General features: G+C 37.7%; 1 protein-coding gene across 2 annotated transcripts in view; it reads right to left on the bottom strand.

Annotated features, from left to right (window-relative positions):
- The window catches only part of TUT4 (terminal uridylyl transferase 4), a 33,308-nt gene that overhangs the window by 4,180 nt on the left and 11,578 nt on the right, over positions 1-17,550 (bottom strand). For both annotated transcript variants that reach the window (XM_083619531.1, XM_083619532.1), the window contains 22 exons: positions 17,363-17,451; positions 16,761-16,812; positions 16,368-16,437; positions 15,768-15,894; positions 14,402-14,521; positions 13,920-14,141; positions 13,632-13,806; positions 11,494-12,212; positions 9,073-9,223; positions 8,475-8,561; positions 7,498-7,601; positions 6,622-6,679; positions 6,425-6,528; positions 6,027-6,116; positions 5,179-5,292; positions 4,240-4,317; positions 3,189-3,366; positions 2,947-2,994; positions 2,780-2,862; positions 1,802-1,917; positions 696-856; positions 94-194 (listed from right to left, as the gene is read on the bottom strand). In XM_083619531.1, the coding sequence (XP_083475657.1) occupies positions 94-194; positions 696-856; positions 1,802-1,917; positions 2,780-2,862; positions 2,947-2,994; positions 3,189-3,366; positions 4,240-4,317; positions 5,179-5,292; positions 6,027-6,116; positions 6,425-6,528; positions 6,622-6,679; positions 7,498-7,601; positions 8,475-8,561; positions 9,073-9,223; positions 11,494-12,212; positions 13,632-13,806; positions 13,920-14,141; positions 14,402-14,521; positions 15,768-15,894; positions 16,368-16,437; positions 16,761-16,812; positions 17,363-17,451 (3,047 nt within the window). The remainder of the gene's footprint in view (positions 1-93; positions 195-695; positions 857-1,801; positions 1,918-2,779; positions 2,863-2,946; positions 2,995-3,188; positions 3,367-4,239; positions 4,318-5,178; positions 5,293-6,026; positions 6,117-6,424; positions 6,529-6,621; positions 6,680-7,497; positions 7,602-8,474; positions 8,562-9,072; positions 9,224-11,493; positions 12,213-13,631; positions 13,807-13,919; positions 14,142-14,401; positions 14,522-15,767; positions 15,895-16,367; positions 16,438-16,760; positions 16,813-17,362; positions 17,452-17,550) is intronic.

Raw genomic sequence — 17,550 nt, 5'->3', positions numbered from 1 at the left:
CTTCACAAGCGTTATTGTTATATTACTTACACAATTGAAATTGATTTCTTATATAAAATTTAATTCAGAAATACCGAATCAAATGAAACTTACACATTCTGATGTCTGTCTAGCACGTAAGGGTCTTTCCACTTGCTGTTGAATTGATCCAGTTACTTGCTGAGCGTTTACAAGGCTTCGGACTAACTGAGTCCCTAAGTGATAAAGTGTAAAGAATGTGTTTAATACAGATTAAGAAACCAATAGGCTGTGGTCCAAAGCAATGATATGTGCAGACAAAATTATTTATGCAGCCAAAACTTTATTTGCTGTACCTATTGCAACTATGTCCTCTGCCAGAGAGGTCCAAGGAAGGCAATATTGGCTCCTGTAAATAGGGTTAGACCAGGTATCTTCAACCTTTTCAAACCAAGGACCCACTTTTAACCCAAACATGCATTTTGAGACCCATTTCTTAATATTTTACCATATGGTGGTGTTACCCCTGTTATGACCCACCTTGGATCAGGCTATGACCCACTAATGTGTCTCAACCCACCAGCTGAAAACCAGAGAGTTAAAGAACAGAAGGCAAATCCTGCATCAGTCAGCAGGAATGCAAACAATTCCACTGGCTGGACCATGGGTAGCAAGGCTGGAATAAAGGACAAACAGTGCAGTGCTATGCATATCTACTCAGAAGTAAGCTCCATTACCGAGAGCACCGTTGCTTCTTTGTCTTGACTGTTTAAATTCCGGACAATCCCTTCGAACGTGTCCCACATCGCCACAGATAAAACATCTCTTTTCTCTAGTCTCTCTGTCTTCTTCCTTGACTTCCTTTTCATCATCTCTCTCATTCTCCTTTTTCTTCACTCTAAATGGGGACAGGTATGCAAGCATTTCTTAAAAGTATCCTTGAAGCTGTGTGACTTTCAAAAAGGCAGCCAAAGCCTTAAGATTCATTTCAATGTCCCTGTGTGGACAAAAAACTGATAATCGCATCATCTAAAACATGGCGGTGGCTTTACAGAGCTGCTGCACGTTCCAGCTGGGCAGAAGGTGGGGGGGGGGGCAGGATAATGGTTGCACCTGTCTGAAGCTGGTGCACACACTGCCCCTGATGGCCCAGGGCTGGCTTGGATTGCAATGGATTTCTGGCTGGCTTAGCCCAGAACCCAGAAAGCTATGTTTCTGGTCTTTTTGTTAGCTGCCACTGTGAGATCCCATCATAGGGTCTTCCACCTACCAAAGCAGTGGGCAGAAAAGGAAAGTGATGCGGGTGTCATTTGGCAGTCAGAATCCAGTGCAGGTCAGCAGGGCATAATCCAACCCCTTCCCACCCACTGCAGCATGGTGCAAAGGAAGTTTGTACTGCTCAGTAAGCTGAGGAAAGATGAGATGTACTGTTTGCTGCAATTTCATCCAAAGCCTACAGGACCCAAATGGTCCCTCAAGTTAACCTCAGCTCTGAATTGCCACACATGGTTCCTCCCATACCCTTTGCTTTATCATAGGCAAGTAGCCACTGCACTTGCCCTTCAAAGCACAAAACATTTATGGTATTGTTCATGAAAACACAGGAAAAAATACACAAGTGGTAAGTAATTCACTAGAATACTTAGCACTGTTTTACACCAACTCCTCTGCCTAGTTATGAGTTCCTTCATTGGAAAGATAAAGTGATTTTCTTAAAAACAGTTTTTGAAAGAAAATTTAAGAGAGTAAGGTGCATTCCTTGAGGCAAACAAAATTATTTGCTCCTCTTTTCTTGCATTCAGCATAAAAAAAATTAAACTAGCCATGTGTTTATTTTCCCAACCTCCTTTTTTTGGGGCAGTCCTTCATGTAATGACCAATTTTGCCACAGACACGGCAGCACCTGTCGTTGGGTGCCAGTTCTCCATCAGTCAATACTTTAGAGTTGAAAAAGTACTCCTACAAGGGGGAAAACAAGCTATTACCTACAAGCTCTCTGTATTCACTTTCTTTGAAGAGAAATGGGGAACAGGGGGAAAAGGAGGGAGAAACAGCAGTTGCATATCTCACTAAGTAAGGCATTCATTAAGAAGAAAAGACAAGGTTGATATTTTCATATTTACAGTCTTGTAAAATATATTTGTAATAATACCAGACAGGGTTTTTTATAGCCTTATTTTTCCAAGAAATACAAAGTAAGTGAAACAAGCAATATATTTTACCCTAACAAACCAACTAAATACAAACTTTCAAGTTTTGCAAAACCTAATCATTGTGGTCACGAGGAACTAAGATAGCATTTACTCTACACTATTCTCAACTGTTGACTAGCAGCCTGGGATTGAATGCATGAGGTTTAGCTATTTGTCTGAGGTACATGACTTGAAATTCAAGTGTCTGGAAGAAGGACAGAGAGGGAGGAAAGGAGGAGCAACAGTTCATTAGAACTGAGCCCAAGGGTAAGACATTCAGTGTATGCTTGCATGTTTATGCAAGATAAGCTGTGAGAAACTGTGTTACACAGTCCTAAAAGTGGAAGTTCTCATATCCTGCTGTTGTTTGTTCAACACCAATACAAACATACACAAAATGTAAGTAATATATCTTGGAAGTAAAAGAACCAACTTGATATTTTAGGGTTCTGTTAAGACCTAACTGTTAAGCCTTGAGTTTTCAGTCCTACTGATTAACAATTATGACCAAGCTCACTAAACCAATTATGAAATTAAATTACATGTACTCAAAAGGACCCATAGAACTGCAATAAAGGTACTTTGTGACCACAGCAGAAAAGTACAAGTTACAAAATAAGAAAACTTACAGCTTCTCTTCCCAGCACCGGATAGAAAGGAGTACCAAATAATTTTCTCCCATTGATTAATGCCTTCATTATGAAATTGGTCACTGTGAAAGGAGAGAAAAAAGCAATTAAAGAAGTGTCACTTTAGAAATTTATTAACACTGAATAGAACATTTTTCAAGTCTTACTTTTTCTGGATACTCCTGCACCCAGGTTATGATTCAAGTCAAAAGGATCTGAACAGAAGAAATAAACACAGTATTAAAGGAGCAGGGGGGGAAATTCCAACAGCACTTAATTTTGCTGTTAACAAATACTGCTGGTGTAAGACAGGCAAGTAACATTTTCACTAACATTAATAGAAGTTCACTTATAAGTGAGAAATTCTTTCAGGGGGATATATCCTTTATGTTAGATATTCCATAAGTACCTTCAATGGCGATGCATTTGGACGTCCACTGTTTCTCAAATGTGGTTAACAGCTTCTTCTGACGAATGCTGATGACATATTCTTTGAAGTCAAACTCTTCAGTGTAAAATCGCAGTAACCCTAACCAGAGTTCTCCCAGTGATTCTGTGTTTTTCCCAAGAGAAGGTAAACGGTTTTTCTGTATAAAAGTTATAGCAGATAAAGTACTTTATTGTGAACATAATACTTTTAAGTTTGGGATGGTTCCAAAGTAACACATTGTGAAGTATGTGGCATCTATCTATTGCAAAGCTGGGCCGTCCTGAATGTACATCTATGTGGTAGCAGGGAAAAGGAATAAAAGCATCTTTTACATTCATAGGAAACTCTCTACCTGTGAAAGTTCAGGTAAGGCTACTTCCTCTCTTAATGTGCTCATTGCAGAGGCAGATAATTCACTGGATATAAGAAGCATTTAAAAGAGAAGACTAGCCCACTTCCATTTTGCACTATATGTTGACTGAGCATCTTGCTTACTAGTGATCATCAGGAGTAAATAGGCATGAGAGCATAAGAAAAACCTTGCTGGATGAAACCACAGACATGTCTAGTCAAGCATCCTATTCTCAGTAGCAAACAGATGTCTATGAAAACCAGAACACATGAGCTGGGTACAACAAGTTAAATTTGTTTGTAGAAGAGTCTTACAAACAGTTTTGCTGAAGATGAATGCTGGGATTGGCAATAAAAATAGCCCTGTGCTATTTCTGTAACCAAATACCAAAGTGGCACATTTCCTGTTTAACAGCTGCCAAAATGCTAATTCTATAACTTTTTAAAGCTCTTGCTGCCACTATCTAATTTTGTACTTCTGAGACTGTCAGCTCTTCATTTCTTTACCCTTCCCTTGTCCAACAGATTCTGCAGAAAGGTGTTTTGTTTTTCATTTGTGCAATGCCAATTATATTGCTGGTGGTCTTATAAAAAATAATAATTAAGCATGTATATGTACTTGTGATATAATACTACTACACCTAAGAACTCAATTACTATTCCAGAATTAGAACATTACCAGTTCTTCAGTATCATCAAAGAAGAAAGCATTCCATCCATCAACCATTCTCTGAGGGATCTGTTGTCCATCAAATATCTAAAACATCATGAAGAATAAAGGCGGAAAATGGGGTGGGGTGGGGGAGGGGGTAATGAACAAATCCAAAATCAGAAAGTATTCTCTCTTTTGAAAAGGATGAAAATATCACAGAAAATGTTACTAGGGCCCAGATGGATGTATTTGCAAACCATTAACAGTTAGTTCTGAAACAATGCTGGGACACATGCCTTCCTTGACCTGAAATGCCAGATTGTGCGAGTGGAGGTAGGGAGGCAAATGATTATTACATTACTTAGTGGTGATAGGAATGCAGTCCACATATGCTCAAAAGGAGACTTGCACTAAACCTGTTTGTGACACCTCAATTTGGTTAAGGGCTGGGTGCAGTTCAAATCAATAGCTCACCATTTTTAACTTTTTAAAATAATCAAGATAAAGAACATTTCGTGCACTACTTTGCTTGAGAATGCTCACATTCTTCCTCATTTATAACAGCTTCACAGGTAATAAAAGTTCTGACATAAAAGTACTTCTCCGTTGGAATTAATATGCTACTCAAGGCAAAGCATCAAATACAATGATTGCCCACACATATATTTCACATCTGAAAAGCAAAACAATCTCTTGTGTGCAATTATTATGTATGCTGCTTTTAAACTAATATTGAGGAGCACATTAATTCCTTCTGCAGTGGAATCCTGTGATGTGTGAAGAAGCTGGAAGAGTGGCTCAGTGTGATAAGACAGAACCCGTGAAGTGGCATGGGAGATATGCAGTTGCAACTTCAACTCCTCTCCAAAAAAACAAGAGTCAAAACTGGCCTCACATACAAAATGAACTGAAAAGAAACATAATTCTCTAGCCAATCTTCCAAAGCACATTTTCCTGAAAGCCTACCTCTTGAAGAACTGGGATTACTGGTGGATCTCTCTGTTGTAAGAAGTATAACACCATTAGGATATACGCATATGAAGACAGACTTCCTCTGGATGCATCTCCAATATCACAGCGCTGGTCAAATACATTTTGAATATAGTGAGCATTTAACAAGATATAACAATGAAAAAAGAAAAGAAGTATTTTGTGATGCTGCCGTTTCTGAGAATGATATTGTCAACCTCTGGCATGCACTAAAACATAACCTAAGTCAAACAGGCACAAGGATACAATTTCTGAAAGTGCTCATTTGTGTGACTACTTCCACATGCCCCTGATGACAGTGGACTTGCTTCTAAAGCAGCAGTACCCATGTTATATTAGAAACCACTTTTGAAACTCATCTGAGTTCAAATATTATATATGGCATGTATGTCTGCTCTTCAAGGAAAAAGGTAAAGAAAAAATCCTACTACGGATTAAAGTACAGCTTTAGATTCTGGTAACTATGGATTTCATTTGGATTAATGGAGCACTAATTTACTATACCTAGTTCTAAAGCCAACATATAAACCCACATTCTATTATTGCAGCTCAAGTAATCTGTCAAACAGATATAATCCAACCATCAACAGGGACTTTGAAAACCTAATTCTGTATAGGCCAGTATGATTATATATACTACCAGTAGCTTCTGCAGAAATATCAGACGCTGCTTGAAATCAGAAATTTCATAAGCTTCCAGAATTGCAACTGTTCAGAAAACCATTTAAAAAACAAGTTGCACTTGAACTGTCATCACCTGTTGGGGACAGAAACCACTGAGCACACATGGCAATAAGCTAAAGTTGCACGTTATTTATATTTACCTTTGCAAAAACTTTCATTGTGTATCCCAAGTATTGTACTCTCGGATCAATGGCTGCGTATGTTGCAAGCATCCTTGTGTTGTGCTGTGCCTATAAAACAAGTCCAATGGTTTGGGTATCAGGCTTTGGGTATCAGGCACACTTCAATTTGCAGACTGAACGTAAGAAATGTTGCAAAACAATGCATATTTACATTCTTACAAAATTTCAGGCAGGTCACAAACATAGCCAAAAACAAATTCAGAGGAAGAGGTCACACTTCCAAGCAATGTGTGGGATCCCAACAATTGCAGGCCCCTATGCCCTCTGAATAACAGCTCTTGATGAATTTAAAGGAGTGAAACATACAGGTGAGCTTTTGACCAAACACCTGGACTTTTACTGAAGATGATACTTGCCAGTGTATTGTATAAGCTGATATCCCCTTCTAAGCCACTTCGTCTGTGCTCAAATTTTACTATAGGCACTTTGGCTGTTGTTATAGGCAGGATATTTCTTAAACCTGATAAGATAAGGTTTCAAGATGTTAAATACTCCCCTTAGCCAAAGAACACATAAAAATGCATATAAGCAGCACAAAGTTCCATACACATACCTGGATGCTTCTTAAGAATCTTTGCCAAATTTTCAATAATTTCCTTACAGTTTAATTTCTAGGAGAAATAAATAAAAAGCCTGTGTTACCTACATATTCCCACAGAGAATTCAGAGTAACCAAGTACTTTGAACATATATGCTACAATAATCTTCCTTCAACTATATAAAATGTATTTTAAAAAGAACTCCAAAGAGCAGGTTTAAACATCTCAGGAACACAATATCTCAAGGACCACCTCTCCCCATATGAACAAACTCAGACCCTGCAATCATCATCATCTGAGGCCCTTCTTTGGGTGCCTCCCCCATGAGAGATCTGGAGAGTGGCAGCACAGAAATGGGCCTTTTCTGCAGTGGCTCCCCATCTGTGGAATGCTCTCCCCATGGAGGCTCACCTGGCGCCTTCATTACATGATCTTTAGGCGTCAGGCAAAAAAGCTTATCTATAATCAGGCATTTGGCCAATTCTAAGGCCTTTTAAATGTGTCTGTGGGAGAGGGGTTACTGGTTTGTTTCCCTTTTGTTTTTGTTTTACAGTGGTACCTCTAGTTACGAACTTAATTCGTTCCGGAGGTCCGTTCTTAACCTGAAACTGTTCTTAACTAGAGGCGTGCTTTCACTAATGGGGCCTCTTGCTGCTGCCGCACCGCCAGCACATGATTTTCATTCTCATCCTGGGGCCAAGTTCTCAACTCGAGGTAACTCTTCCAGGTTAGCGGAGTTTGTAACCTGAAGCATTTGTAACCTGGGGCACCACTGTATTATGTATTTTGTGTTCTCATTTAGTATTTTAATGCTGTGAACTGCCCAGTGATCTTTGGGTGAAGGGCAGTATACAAATTGAATAAATAAAATAAAAGCAACAATAAAATACCTCTGCATTTTCATGGCCTTCTAGTGTCATGCAAATATCCAGGTCACTGTCACGAAATCCAAATCCATTTTTTGAAGAGCCAAACAGGCACAGCCTGGCCTTGTCTGATCAAAAGAAAGAGGGTTTTTTAAATAATAACTTTAGACTCATTCAAAATATAACAGATTGTACATTAACTTTAAACTTCCACAAAATTCGAGAACAACTGAATTTATATTCCACTACATTTTGTAAGACAAAATAAACAATATGATTCAGATTATTGCAGACCCAGTATAACCACGCAAGTGTCATCTTGCCACATCTGCCAGACACAATAGTTTTTCCAGTGCCCCAAACAAAGCATGTATTAATGCCCATATATTCCATCACTTTTCAGTAATAAATAAATTCAAGATATGAGGAAAAACACATTTCTGATTTCTTTAGACTATTTTTCAAGATCTATTAATGTACAAATCTTGATTATTGTTTTAATATTGTTACTCAATATGTTTGTCAGTTCTCTCAATTTCTCATTTGTGGTCATGGGATTGACGCCAACTCCTTTTCTAACCTTCTTCTCCATACTGAAAACATTTAAGATATCTTCCTAAAGGATGAGGCATGGCAAACTAGATTTTCCTTGGCATCAGCTGGCTGATATATAATCTCAGCCTGCAGATACCTGTCTGCCAGGGAAAGATCCAAGTGAGGAAGGAACTATTGCACATGCACTTAACTTCAAAAATTAATATCTTCTATTAACTTGCTGCCAATATTGATTTTAGATTCTTCTTTTTTAATGCTTTTTTTGTATTGTTCCTATAATAATATAAAACATTGGTTTGAGTATTAGTGTATATAATGTTTTGTCCTCAAGTGCAAGGAAAGATGGTATACAATGTAATAAATAAATACAATTAGAAAATAACTCTCTTGGACAACTGCAAAATAACAAATAAATTGGATGTTTTTAAAAGTTTCCTGTTACATACCATTATATTCTTTTCGAATAAATCTTTCCAAACTTGCCAGAATCTGTTCTCGGTTTTGTTGCTCTGAGAAAGGAGGCGATAATTCATCTAAACAAACAAAAACCTAAGTAAGCCATTCAGCAACATCCAAGTGTCAGAATTAAATATCCTCAAACATTTCTCTCACTGAATATTTTACTGATCCCTGTAATTCATTAAAGTCATCTGGTGATGGTATTTTACATTTAGGATGCAACCATATCATCTTAAATATCAGACTAAACCCCTGAAAGTAAAGCAAAAGAAGAAACAAACTTATGTGTTGGCCCTGCAAAATCTGTCCATTACTAAAGATACCTTGGTTAACAAAACCATGCAATTCCTTGACACTTTGGAAACTTACATTTGCCAAACCCACTGCAAAGTCTAAAACATCCTGGTGACCTTACTGTAAACTAGAACATATGAGTATACACTACTTCCAATCACAGAAGAATGCCTTCTTTCCACTGATTTAAGCAGGGAAAATCCCAGATTAATGTGGTTAGAGTTCAGTACCCTATTATTAACTATTGAAGTAGTACTCACAACCAGGTCAGAATAGCAAAACTTTACTTACCAAAACACCTTTTACATACTAGATCAAGTATTTCTCTAAATCTACTTGTCATTGGTGGTAGTGGTTTTAGATCAATTTTCTTAAAATCCTCCGGGCAGTCATTTTTGGAATGGCCATCCCTTTTGCAGATACTGCATACTATAGTTGGTGGCTATGGAAGAAACAAACAAAAATGTTTTATTTTAAAATATATTTTTTAAAAAGCGTTATTTTCCTTAAAGATATGCAGCATATTCCAACAGCTCCTTCATGGATTTGACTGTGTCGACCACAGCAAACTATGGCAAGTTCTTAAAGAAATGGGAGTGCTTGATCACCTCATCTGTCTCCTGAGAAATCTCTATGTGGGACAAGAAGCTACAGTTAGAACTGGATATGGAACAACTGATTGGTTCAAAATTGGGAAAGGAGTACGACAAGGCTGTATATTGTCTCCCTGCTTATTTAACTTATATGCAGAATTCATCATGCGAAAGGCTGGACTGGATGAATCCCAAGCTTAAGATTGCCGGAAGAAATATCAACAACCTCAGATATGCGGATGACACAACCTTGATGGCAGAAAGTTAGGAGGAATTAAAAAACCTTTTAATGAGGGTGAAAGAAGAAAGCGCAAAATATGGTCTGAAGCTCAACATCAAAAAAACGAAGATCATGGCCACTGGTCCCATCACCTCCTGGCAAATAGAAGGGGAAGAAATGGAGGCAGTGAGAGATTTTACTTTCTTGGGTTCCATGATCACTGCAGATGGTGACTGCAGTCACGAAATTAACAGACGCCTGCCTCTTGAGAGAAAAGCAATGACAAACCTAGACAGCATCTTAAAAAGCAGAGACATATCCTTACTGACAAAGGTCCGTATGGTTAAAGCTACGGTTTTCCCAGTAGTGATGTATGGAAGTGAGAGCTGGGCCATAAATAAGGCTGATCACCAAAGAATTGATGCTTTTGAATTAGGGTGCTGGAGGAGACTCTTGAGAGTCCCATGGACTGCAAGAAGATCAAAGCTATCCATTCTTAAGGAAATCAGCCCTGAGTTCTCACTGGAAGGACAGATCCTGAAGCTGAGACTCCAATACTTTGGCCATCTCATGAGAAGAGAAGACTCCCCGGAAAAGACCCTGATGTTGGGAAAGATTGAGCGCACAAGGAGAAGGGGACGACAGAGGACGAGATGGTTGGACAGTGTTCTTGAAGCTACGAACATGAGTTTGACCAAACTGCGGGAGGCAGTGGAAGACAGGAGTGCCTGGCGTGCTCTGGTCCATGGGGTCACAAAGAGTCGGATACGATTGAACGACTAAACAACAACAACAACGATGTTCCAACGGGAAAAGTACAAGATGCAAGCAGCAAGCTCACTGGTCGGTTTTAGGGGAGTCACTATCTTTTCAAGCCTGTTTCCCATGTTAAGAAGGCAGCAAATTTGCATATATATTTCATATTCCTCAGTTGGTTCAAATAATGCTGCAATTAGTCCCGGGTCCCCTGCCTTGTCCGATGATAAAACTGTTCAATATTTACTACCTCTGCACCCAAACTGCACAAGTTCCTAGCCCAAGAAAGAAGAAACGAATGGGAAAGATGGAGAAAAACCACATGTAAGTTTGAGGGTGGAGTGAAAGACTTACATAGCATTTTGAGTTTTAGTCCTTACTGCATAATAGCTCACAAAAACTCCAGAAACACTGAATAGCGGTCAAAACGCTAAACGCTGCTACAATACATAAAGGCTTTATCTACTGTGGGTGGTTTTTTAAAACTAGTTCAGGAATGAAACTCACATGAAAGTGAGATTAAAATATACTTTTTCAAGAAATATGTGCTTTAGAGGTAAGACAGAGGCATTCTCTCTAGCACTATTATGTTTCTCTTTGATTTCATCAAACCAAAGGAAAATACAGAGAATCCATGAAGGGCTCTGCTGTGAATTCAACAACTCTTGGCTTCTGGAAGAATGTTAGAAAGTGGCCCTTCTGCCTCTAAAAGAAGCGCTTTAGTTATCTGAAGAAAGCTGGCCTGGTAGAAAGGACTGAAGCTTCATGAAGGCAGATTCATTCTTCTTTCATCAAGAGATTCCTCACTGTTCTTAGGATTCACTGCAGTGAAGGTTAAGTCAAGTAGGAACAACTTGACACTTAAAAATGTCAAGAGAGATTTGTCTAAATGTCTAAAACTTTTGGAACAAATTGTTCGGACCTATGGCTTTAGCAGATTCATTCTATTCAGCCTTTAGTTAAAGAAAAATTGAGAGGAAGGCATCATTGCCATATAGCTAGAAAATATCAAGGATCTTCTGGTAATGAGAGTCAATGGAATCAGTCTGGTGACAAAAACATTTCTTTAGCAATGATCTTAAAACACGGTTAGAGAAAACATTTTATTTTAAAAAGTTAAAGTAAGTTTTGAGTCTGCTTTACCTTTCCAGAAGTCAAAATAAATTTATCAAACACATAATGCATATCTTCTGTGGTGACTTCATCTTTACTGTCTTGAATTTCTGCTACTGCTTTGCAGTTGTGCGAGGTAGCTGATGTGCTGGTGCCTGAGCACATACTCTTCTGTGGATACTCCATTACTGAAATCTGCAGACTTTCAGCATCAGATAATTCACTAACAGAATCTGCATCAAGAGACCTATGTTCACTAAAAACACAATGTTGGCTTAGCTCCTCTTCATCTGAAGGCTCTTGATCGTTCTTTGCTTTAGATTTTTGTTGTAGTTCACAGCATTCATTAGTACTTAGGGACACAGTTTCCTCTTTGTCTTGAGAGTCTATGTTTTCAATTTCTGGCTTTTTTACCAGTAAACTTTCCAAGTTCTCAGTACATCTCCTGGATGTAGGTTCCATTTCACTACATTCATTAGACTCTTGTATAATACAAGCATGGCCTGTGTTCTGCTTCTCTGTAATGTTGGCCTGCTGTGGAAGGCAACAGTTGGTTACAGGTTCTCCAGTTTTTTTGCTACCAATTTTTCCCTTTTCCTTCTTCTTGGTATCCAGTTTAGACTTACTCCCATCTTTATTCTGTGGACATGCAAAATATTTATATGCTGTCCTGAACCTTTCCAGGATATACTCAAATACCATCTGGCTGTTCAGGCTCCGTGCAACATTTCTTTTTAGTGCAAAAGGATCTATAAAAAGACAAACCAGTAATACGTTTGCTGCTGTTGTTCAATAGGACCTTCAAGTACGATATCAACATACCATATTTTAAATAGGGCTGCAACATTTTACTTTATTAATCACTTAAAGCGTAATTATTGAAAACATTTTCATTTTACTAAAAAGGTGTACCTGGTTAATCAGTTGACACCTTTTTTATAATTTTTTTTTGAAAGCAATTAAAAAAACTGCAGATGGGAACTGCCATATTAAAAAATGGCATTCCATATGCAAGCATGTATGTTTCTCAGAATTATTCCTGTTGGACATATGCCTGAATCGTCTTAAAACAAAGAAAGTACCCCCTTTTTAGCTTTCTCCTTCATATTAACTTTTTCTCATTTTTATTTATTTGCAGTATTTCTATCTTGTCTTTTACCCCATGGTTGCAATGCAAACCCTTCAAACTTAATAAATATAAAACATAATAAATATAATAAATCTGAAAAAAAACTCATGTGATTTCATTAATCAGGTCACAACCCTGATCTGAAATTATGTAAATATTATACTGTTATCCACAGATTTTACGCAGAATAACTTCATTTGAATATGACCATTTTTCTTACAGTGTTGAGTATTGTGGTTTGGTTCACACGTAACACTGAGTCAAAGAATGGCTACACATGAACAAGCGAGTGTTAAGATACTTAGAAGAAAAAACAGAGCTACTTTGCTCCTCCCCAGATCCTGCTACTGCTGTGCTACCCAGAGCTAAGCTATGGTTTCACTTAATGTAACATCCAAACTCAGGCGTACCGTTTGTCTTCCCAGGTAAATGGTAAGCCAAGAACCAACTTTGTCTACAGCTGATGGTTCATCTATAATGCTAAAGCCAAACCATAGCATAACATAGCAGCAGCAGGACCAATTTTGGTGCAAACCAGCTGTGATTTTTCCCTCTGAATACCTGCATGCTCAGTCACTTTTACCTATGGTTTGGCTTAGCATTGCATATGAACTGGGCCGAATATAAAAAAAATACAGGAATAACAAGGCTATCACTCATTAGGGATTTATCTCCAGCCACAATATTCTGGCATAAAAAAATGAATAAAAGGGAATGGCACGTTTCCTGCCCCAATAGAATTATTGCTTATAGTTCAAGACCAGCAACTTGAGTCCATTTCTCCTCTAGAAATACAATATATTTAACTACAGATATATTTGAATACAAATTCAAAGTAAACTTTTTAAACTAACCTTTCCAAATTATTATGGGCAGATGAGTGCCAGTCAACAAAGTCAAGTATATGACAGTTATACAAAGAAAAGCTGTATTTTCCACATTTGTAGCTAATGTAGCATAAGACAGTGTTTTATCTACAAAAAGTTAGATAAGTAAGGCAAGAGTTCCCAAAGTCTCTTTACAAAATGCAGTGCCCCACCTTCAATGGCTATTCGCCTTTTAGGCCAGGTTTTGTTCTCTCTGGTTAAAAGTTCTTGTACCCGTATGCTGATAACATATTCTTCCAAAGCAAATTCCAGTGTATAGAACTTCAACAATTCTAACCACAGTTGTCCCAGAGATATCTGGTGTGGTGTTTCCAATGCTAAAGGAGACTGAAAGAAGCAGAAAATGGAAGCTTAAATTTCTGGTTCTTTGGTCATTAAATTTTATCAAGAAAAGAGTCAAGAAAGAAAAGAATAATTTCCATTTAAACAGACTCGCTTACCTTGCCATTCTTCTCCTTTGGATTAGTTTGGGTGTCTGTTTCTAAGGATGCTGCACTCTTGTTACCACCTCTGTGCTGTTCACCTTTAGCTTTGCCTTCTACACCATTCAAATTTTTCCCTGCTCCATTGTTTGATGGTTTGTATTCCCATACTACCAATTTTTCATCTTCTATGCCCTTCAGCTGGTAATCATCAGCCTTCTTAGAATCAAAACCTTCAATCTGAACAATGCAAAATAAATAAAACAGAAGCCTTTTCAAAGAACAAGAGCAAGTGCTATACATATAAGACATTCAAATATATAAGCATTTATTTTATGCTATAAATTATGTTTAGATATAAATTGCCAATGGAGATACAAAAGCTACTTTAGATAGATCCTGTGGAAAGTTGTGACTTCCTTATTTGGGTCCACAGAACTAATCAAAAATTTATTTGAATCCAGACACTTCACTTGCATTTAAAAAAAAACCCAACTTACCCAGTTGCCTAAATATGATGGTAGTATACGTGGTTCTCTTTGTTGAAGGAAAAATATCACCATTAAGGCAAAAGAATATGAGGGTATCCCGCCTTCTGCCTGGCAGTCAATATGGCACAGCTACAAAAAGGGAGAACAAAGGTTTCGTTTGGTGCTTTGTAAATATTTCCAGCAACACATAGTAGATCTTGCAAATTTTGAATTTAGCCAGCATTTTTTCCACTCATAGAATAAAGGCCTACATAACCAGGTCTGAAGGCATATAAAACAACAACCTTACTGATGCTAAGCAGGTCTGTGCTCTGCCTTTAGAACCCTATGTAATCTACCTTAAATTCCAATATGGAAGAAAGGCAGGATACAAATGTAATAAAACAAACAAACAAACAAACAAATGTCTGTTATCTATAAACCAATGTGGAAAAGTACAAAAAATTAAACAGTGGTCATTTTAAATATTATTAATACTTCTAATACACATTCACTTAATCAGTTGACCTGGACAACATCCAGACAGAGTTTCCCATTTACATAAACATGGGTTACATGGAAGACACACATTAAATCCAAATATTCACAAGTTTTAATTAGAGTCTACTTTGAGTATGAGGGTAACTTTGATATTACCCATTCTTTTCTATGCTTACTCAAGCTATGAACTGCACTACTTCATTCTTTCATCAATTGCATCTTCCCTCAATTCAAGACTTAGCTCATCTTTTCACCTTTGAGATGCTAATTTCCCTCTCAGTATATTGTTTCCCTATCTGTAGAATTCAATTGACTACTTCAGATACAGGTGGTGACCATTTTGCACAGGGGTTTGGTGCCTTTGTCCCTGTGCGTGTTGACAGAGCACACATAAGCCCACCCCAGTTCCTCCCTCTTCTGGGTCCAAAATGGCCCGTGCGTTGGCAGTTGTGCGTCAGTCAGACACATGCAAAATAGTCACTGCCTGTACAAAAAAAGATGTAACACAATTTGGATAGAGAAAAAAATTTCAAATATTCCTCTTTGTAGAATGTATAACAAACATTTCCAGAGCTCCACTTCCAGAGGCAGCTAAAAGGTCCTCTGATATTCCAGTGCATCTTTTAGAGAGTACATGGAGCTTCAGTGAGAAGGGGATGCCTGAGAAGCCCCAAGGCAGATCCAGAAGCCTCTAAGTGTACATGGAGGCTCTGTGCTCAGCCTTTTGCATTTTATCCAAATACTGTACTATTTCAAATTCAGAAAAAGAGATATCATTTTAGAATTAATCTAATCTAATCTAATCTGTACAGGTTCCTATCAGCATTGTAAAAGGTTATTGCATTTACATATTAAGTACACATGCAAGGAATAAATATTTTCATTTAAAACTTACTCTAGCCCAGTAACGAAAAGCCAACACCAAAGGAACGAGAACTGGTTCCAGTTTGCCAAGCGCAGCTAGCAGATCAGTTGTAAGGCAGGCCACATCATTTCCAGCACTTACTTTGCAAGTTAAACCACTGAGATTGAAACAAATTTTAAGAAAAGTTGCAAGTTAAACCACTGTCCCTCAGTGAGTGATCAAAAAGAAAAACATGCAGTTCTCAGCATATATGTTTAGTCTTGCATTGGTTTCTTTCCTGATGCTGATTGCTTACCACAGATACTGAAATCTATTTATCCAGCCAAAATATTATGCATTTTAAGTCTCAACAGTTTCAATAGACGGGTGAGGGAAATGCTCAAAAGTATCACTGAAATCAACAGGACTTTGAAAGTGCTTAAAATTTTGAGTGAACTGCACTCTTTGTTGTTTCTGTGCTATTTGTTAAAAGCTCCTACACCTGGAAAATGGAGGAAGCAGTTCTGGAGCTAGCTTCAAAGTAAAGAACTACATTCTATCCTTTGTAATCGATTGTAAAATGCCAAAGGTAAGATGGTGTCTCATCAATAATCCTTTTAACTTGAACACGTAAAACAAAAGTACACAAACCTCTTAACATCTTTACAAAAAACAACAGGAACTTTGGCATGGAAATCTGATTCCACATCAGAGTACGAAGCTGTAAAAGGAAAAACAGAAGAGCATATCAGGAAATAAAAGAATCTTCCATAGTTCTCTCAAACTGATTCAAATCTATCTGGGTAATATAAGCAATTAGAAGGTTACTGTGTCCTCTGTTAGACACCCAGAATTAATTACAATAAATTTTTATTGTATAAAATATTCTCTATTATTGTTCTCTATTCTCTATTTTTCTCTATTCTCTATTATTGTTTTTATGGACACTGTTTAGCAATGCAGAAACTTAAGCAGCATATAAACATCTTAAATAAATCAGAATATGAAGTAAGTGAGGGGGAAAGGGGTGGGGACAGCTCTTACCGCTGTTTTTCAAAATATCAAGCACTTGTATCAGAACATCTGGATGACTCATCTAAAATAATGAGGAAGAAGGTTATTTTACCCTCATTTTAATTCTATCAAAAGAAGGAAGGCAATTGTATTATTAATAGTCACAGGTATGATCCAGACCTCTGCTTACCTGCATAACAAGCACAGTACAGGGTCTTAACATGTACCAACAGGGCCCAGAGAGCCAGATGTGCTCGCTCCTGGAACCTGAATCTAATCAACAGTTATGTACAATGAAGAGATCCCTAATTGTGCTACAGCTATGCCACTGTACCAGTTACTCCTAGTTTAAGCATGCATATGGGTGTGCCATCAACTGTGTCCAGTTGGGACAGGGCCTATCCTTGGGAATTCTCTCTCACTCCTTTATCAACTCATAAATAAACTGGTGAGGAAAAGATTTCTCACAAGTGAGAAAGAATGGAAGTTATCATGGAACTTTCTGAGAGTGCTCACTTACTAATTCCAGGTCAAGAACATCACAGAAAGCTATACTAGTGAGAAAAATCTTTGAGACCATAGACATAAAACATTTCTAGCTCGATAATGTCACAGACATTTCTTCAACTTACCGTGGAGGGAAATTTTATATCAATATTAATATCACTAGTTTTAAAAGCAAATCTAGTTAGACAGGATCCATACATCCTCAATGAGCATTCTGAAAATAAAGAAAGGGTTCCATAAGCAATCATGTAGCATTCATAACCATGTCAAAATTTTGAACCATTTTCAAAATACTACGGATGCAATCTGAAAG

The sequence above is a fragment of the Podarcis filfolensis genome, assembly GCF_964270895.1.
Source record: "Podarcis filfolensis genome assembly, chromosome: 6".
In the NCBI taxonomy this organism is placed as follows: Eukaryota; Metazoa; Chordata; class Lepidosauria; order Squamata; family Lacertidae; genus Podarcis; species Podarcis filfolensis.
The sequence above is the reverse complement of the archived record's forward strand: the minus strand, read 5'-3'. Positions and strand labels throughout refer to the sequence as shown.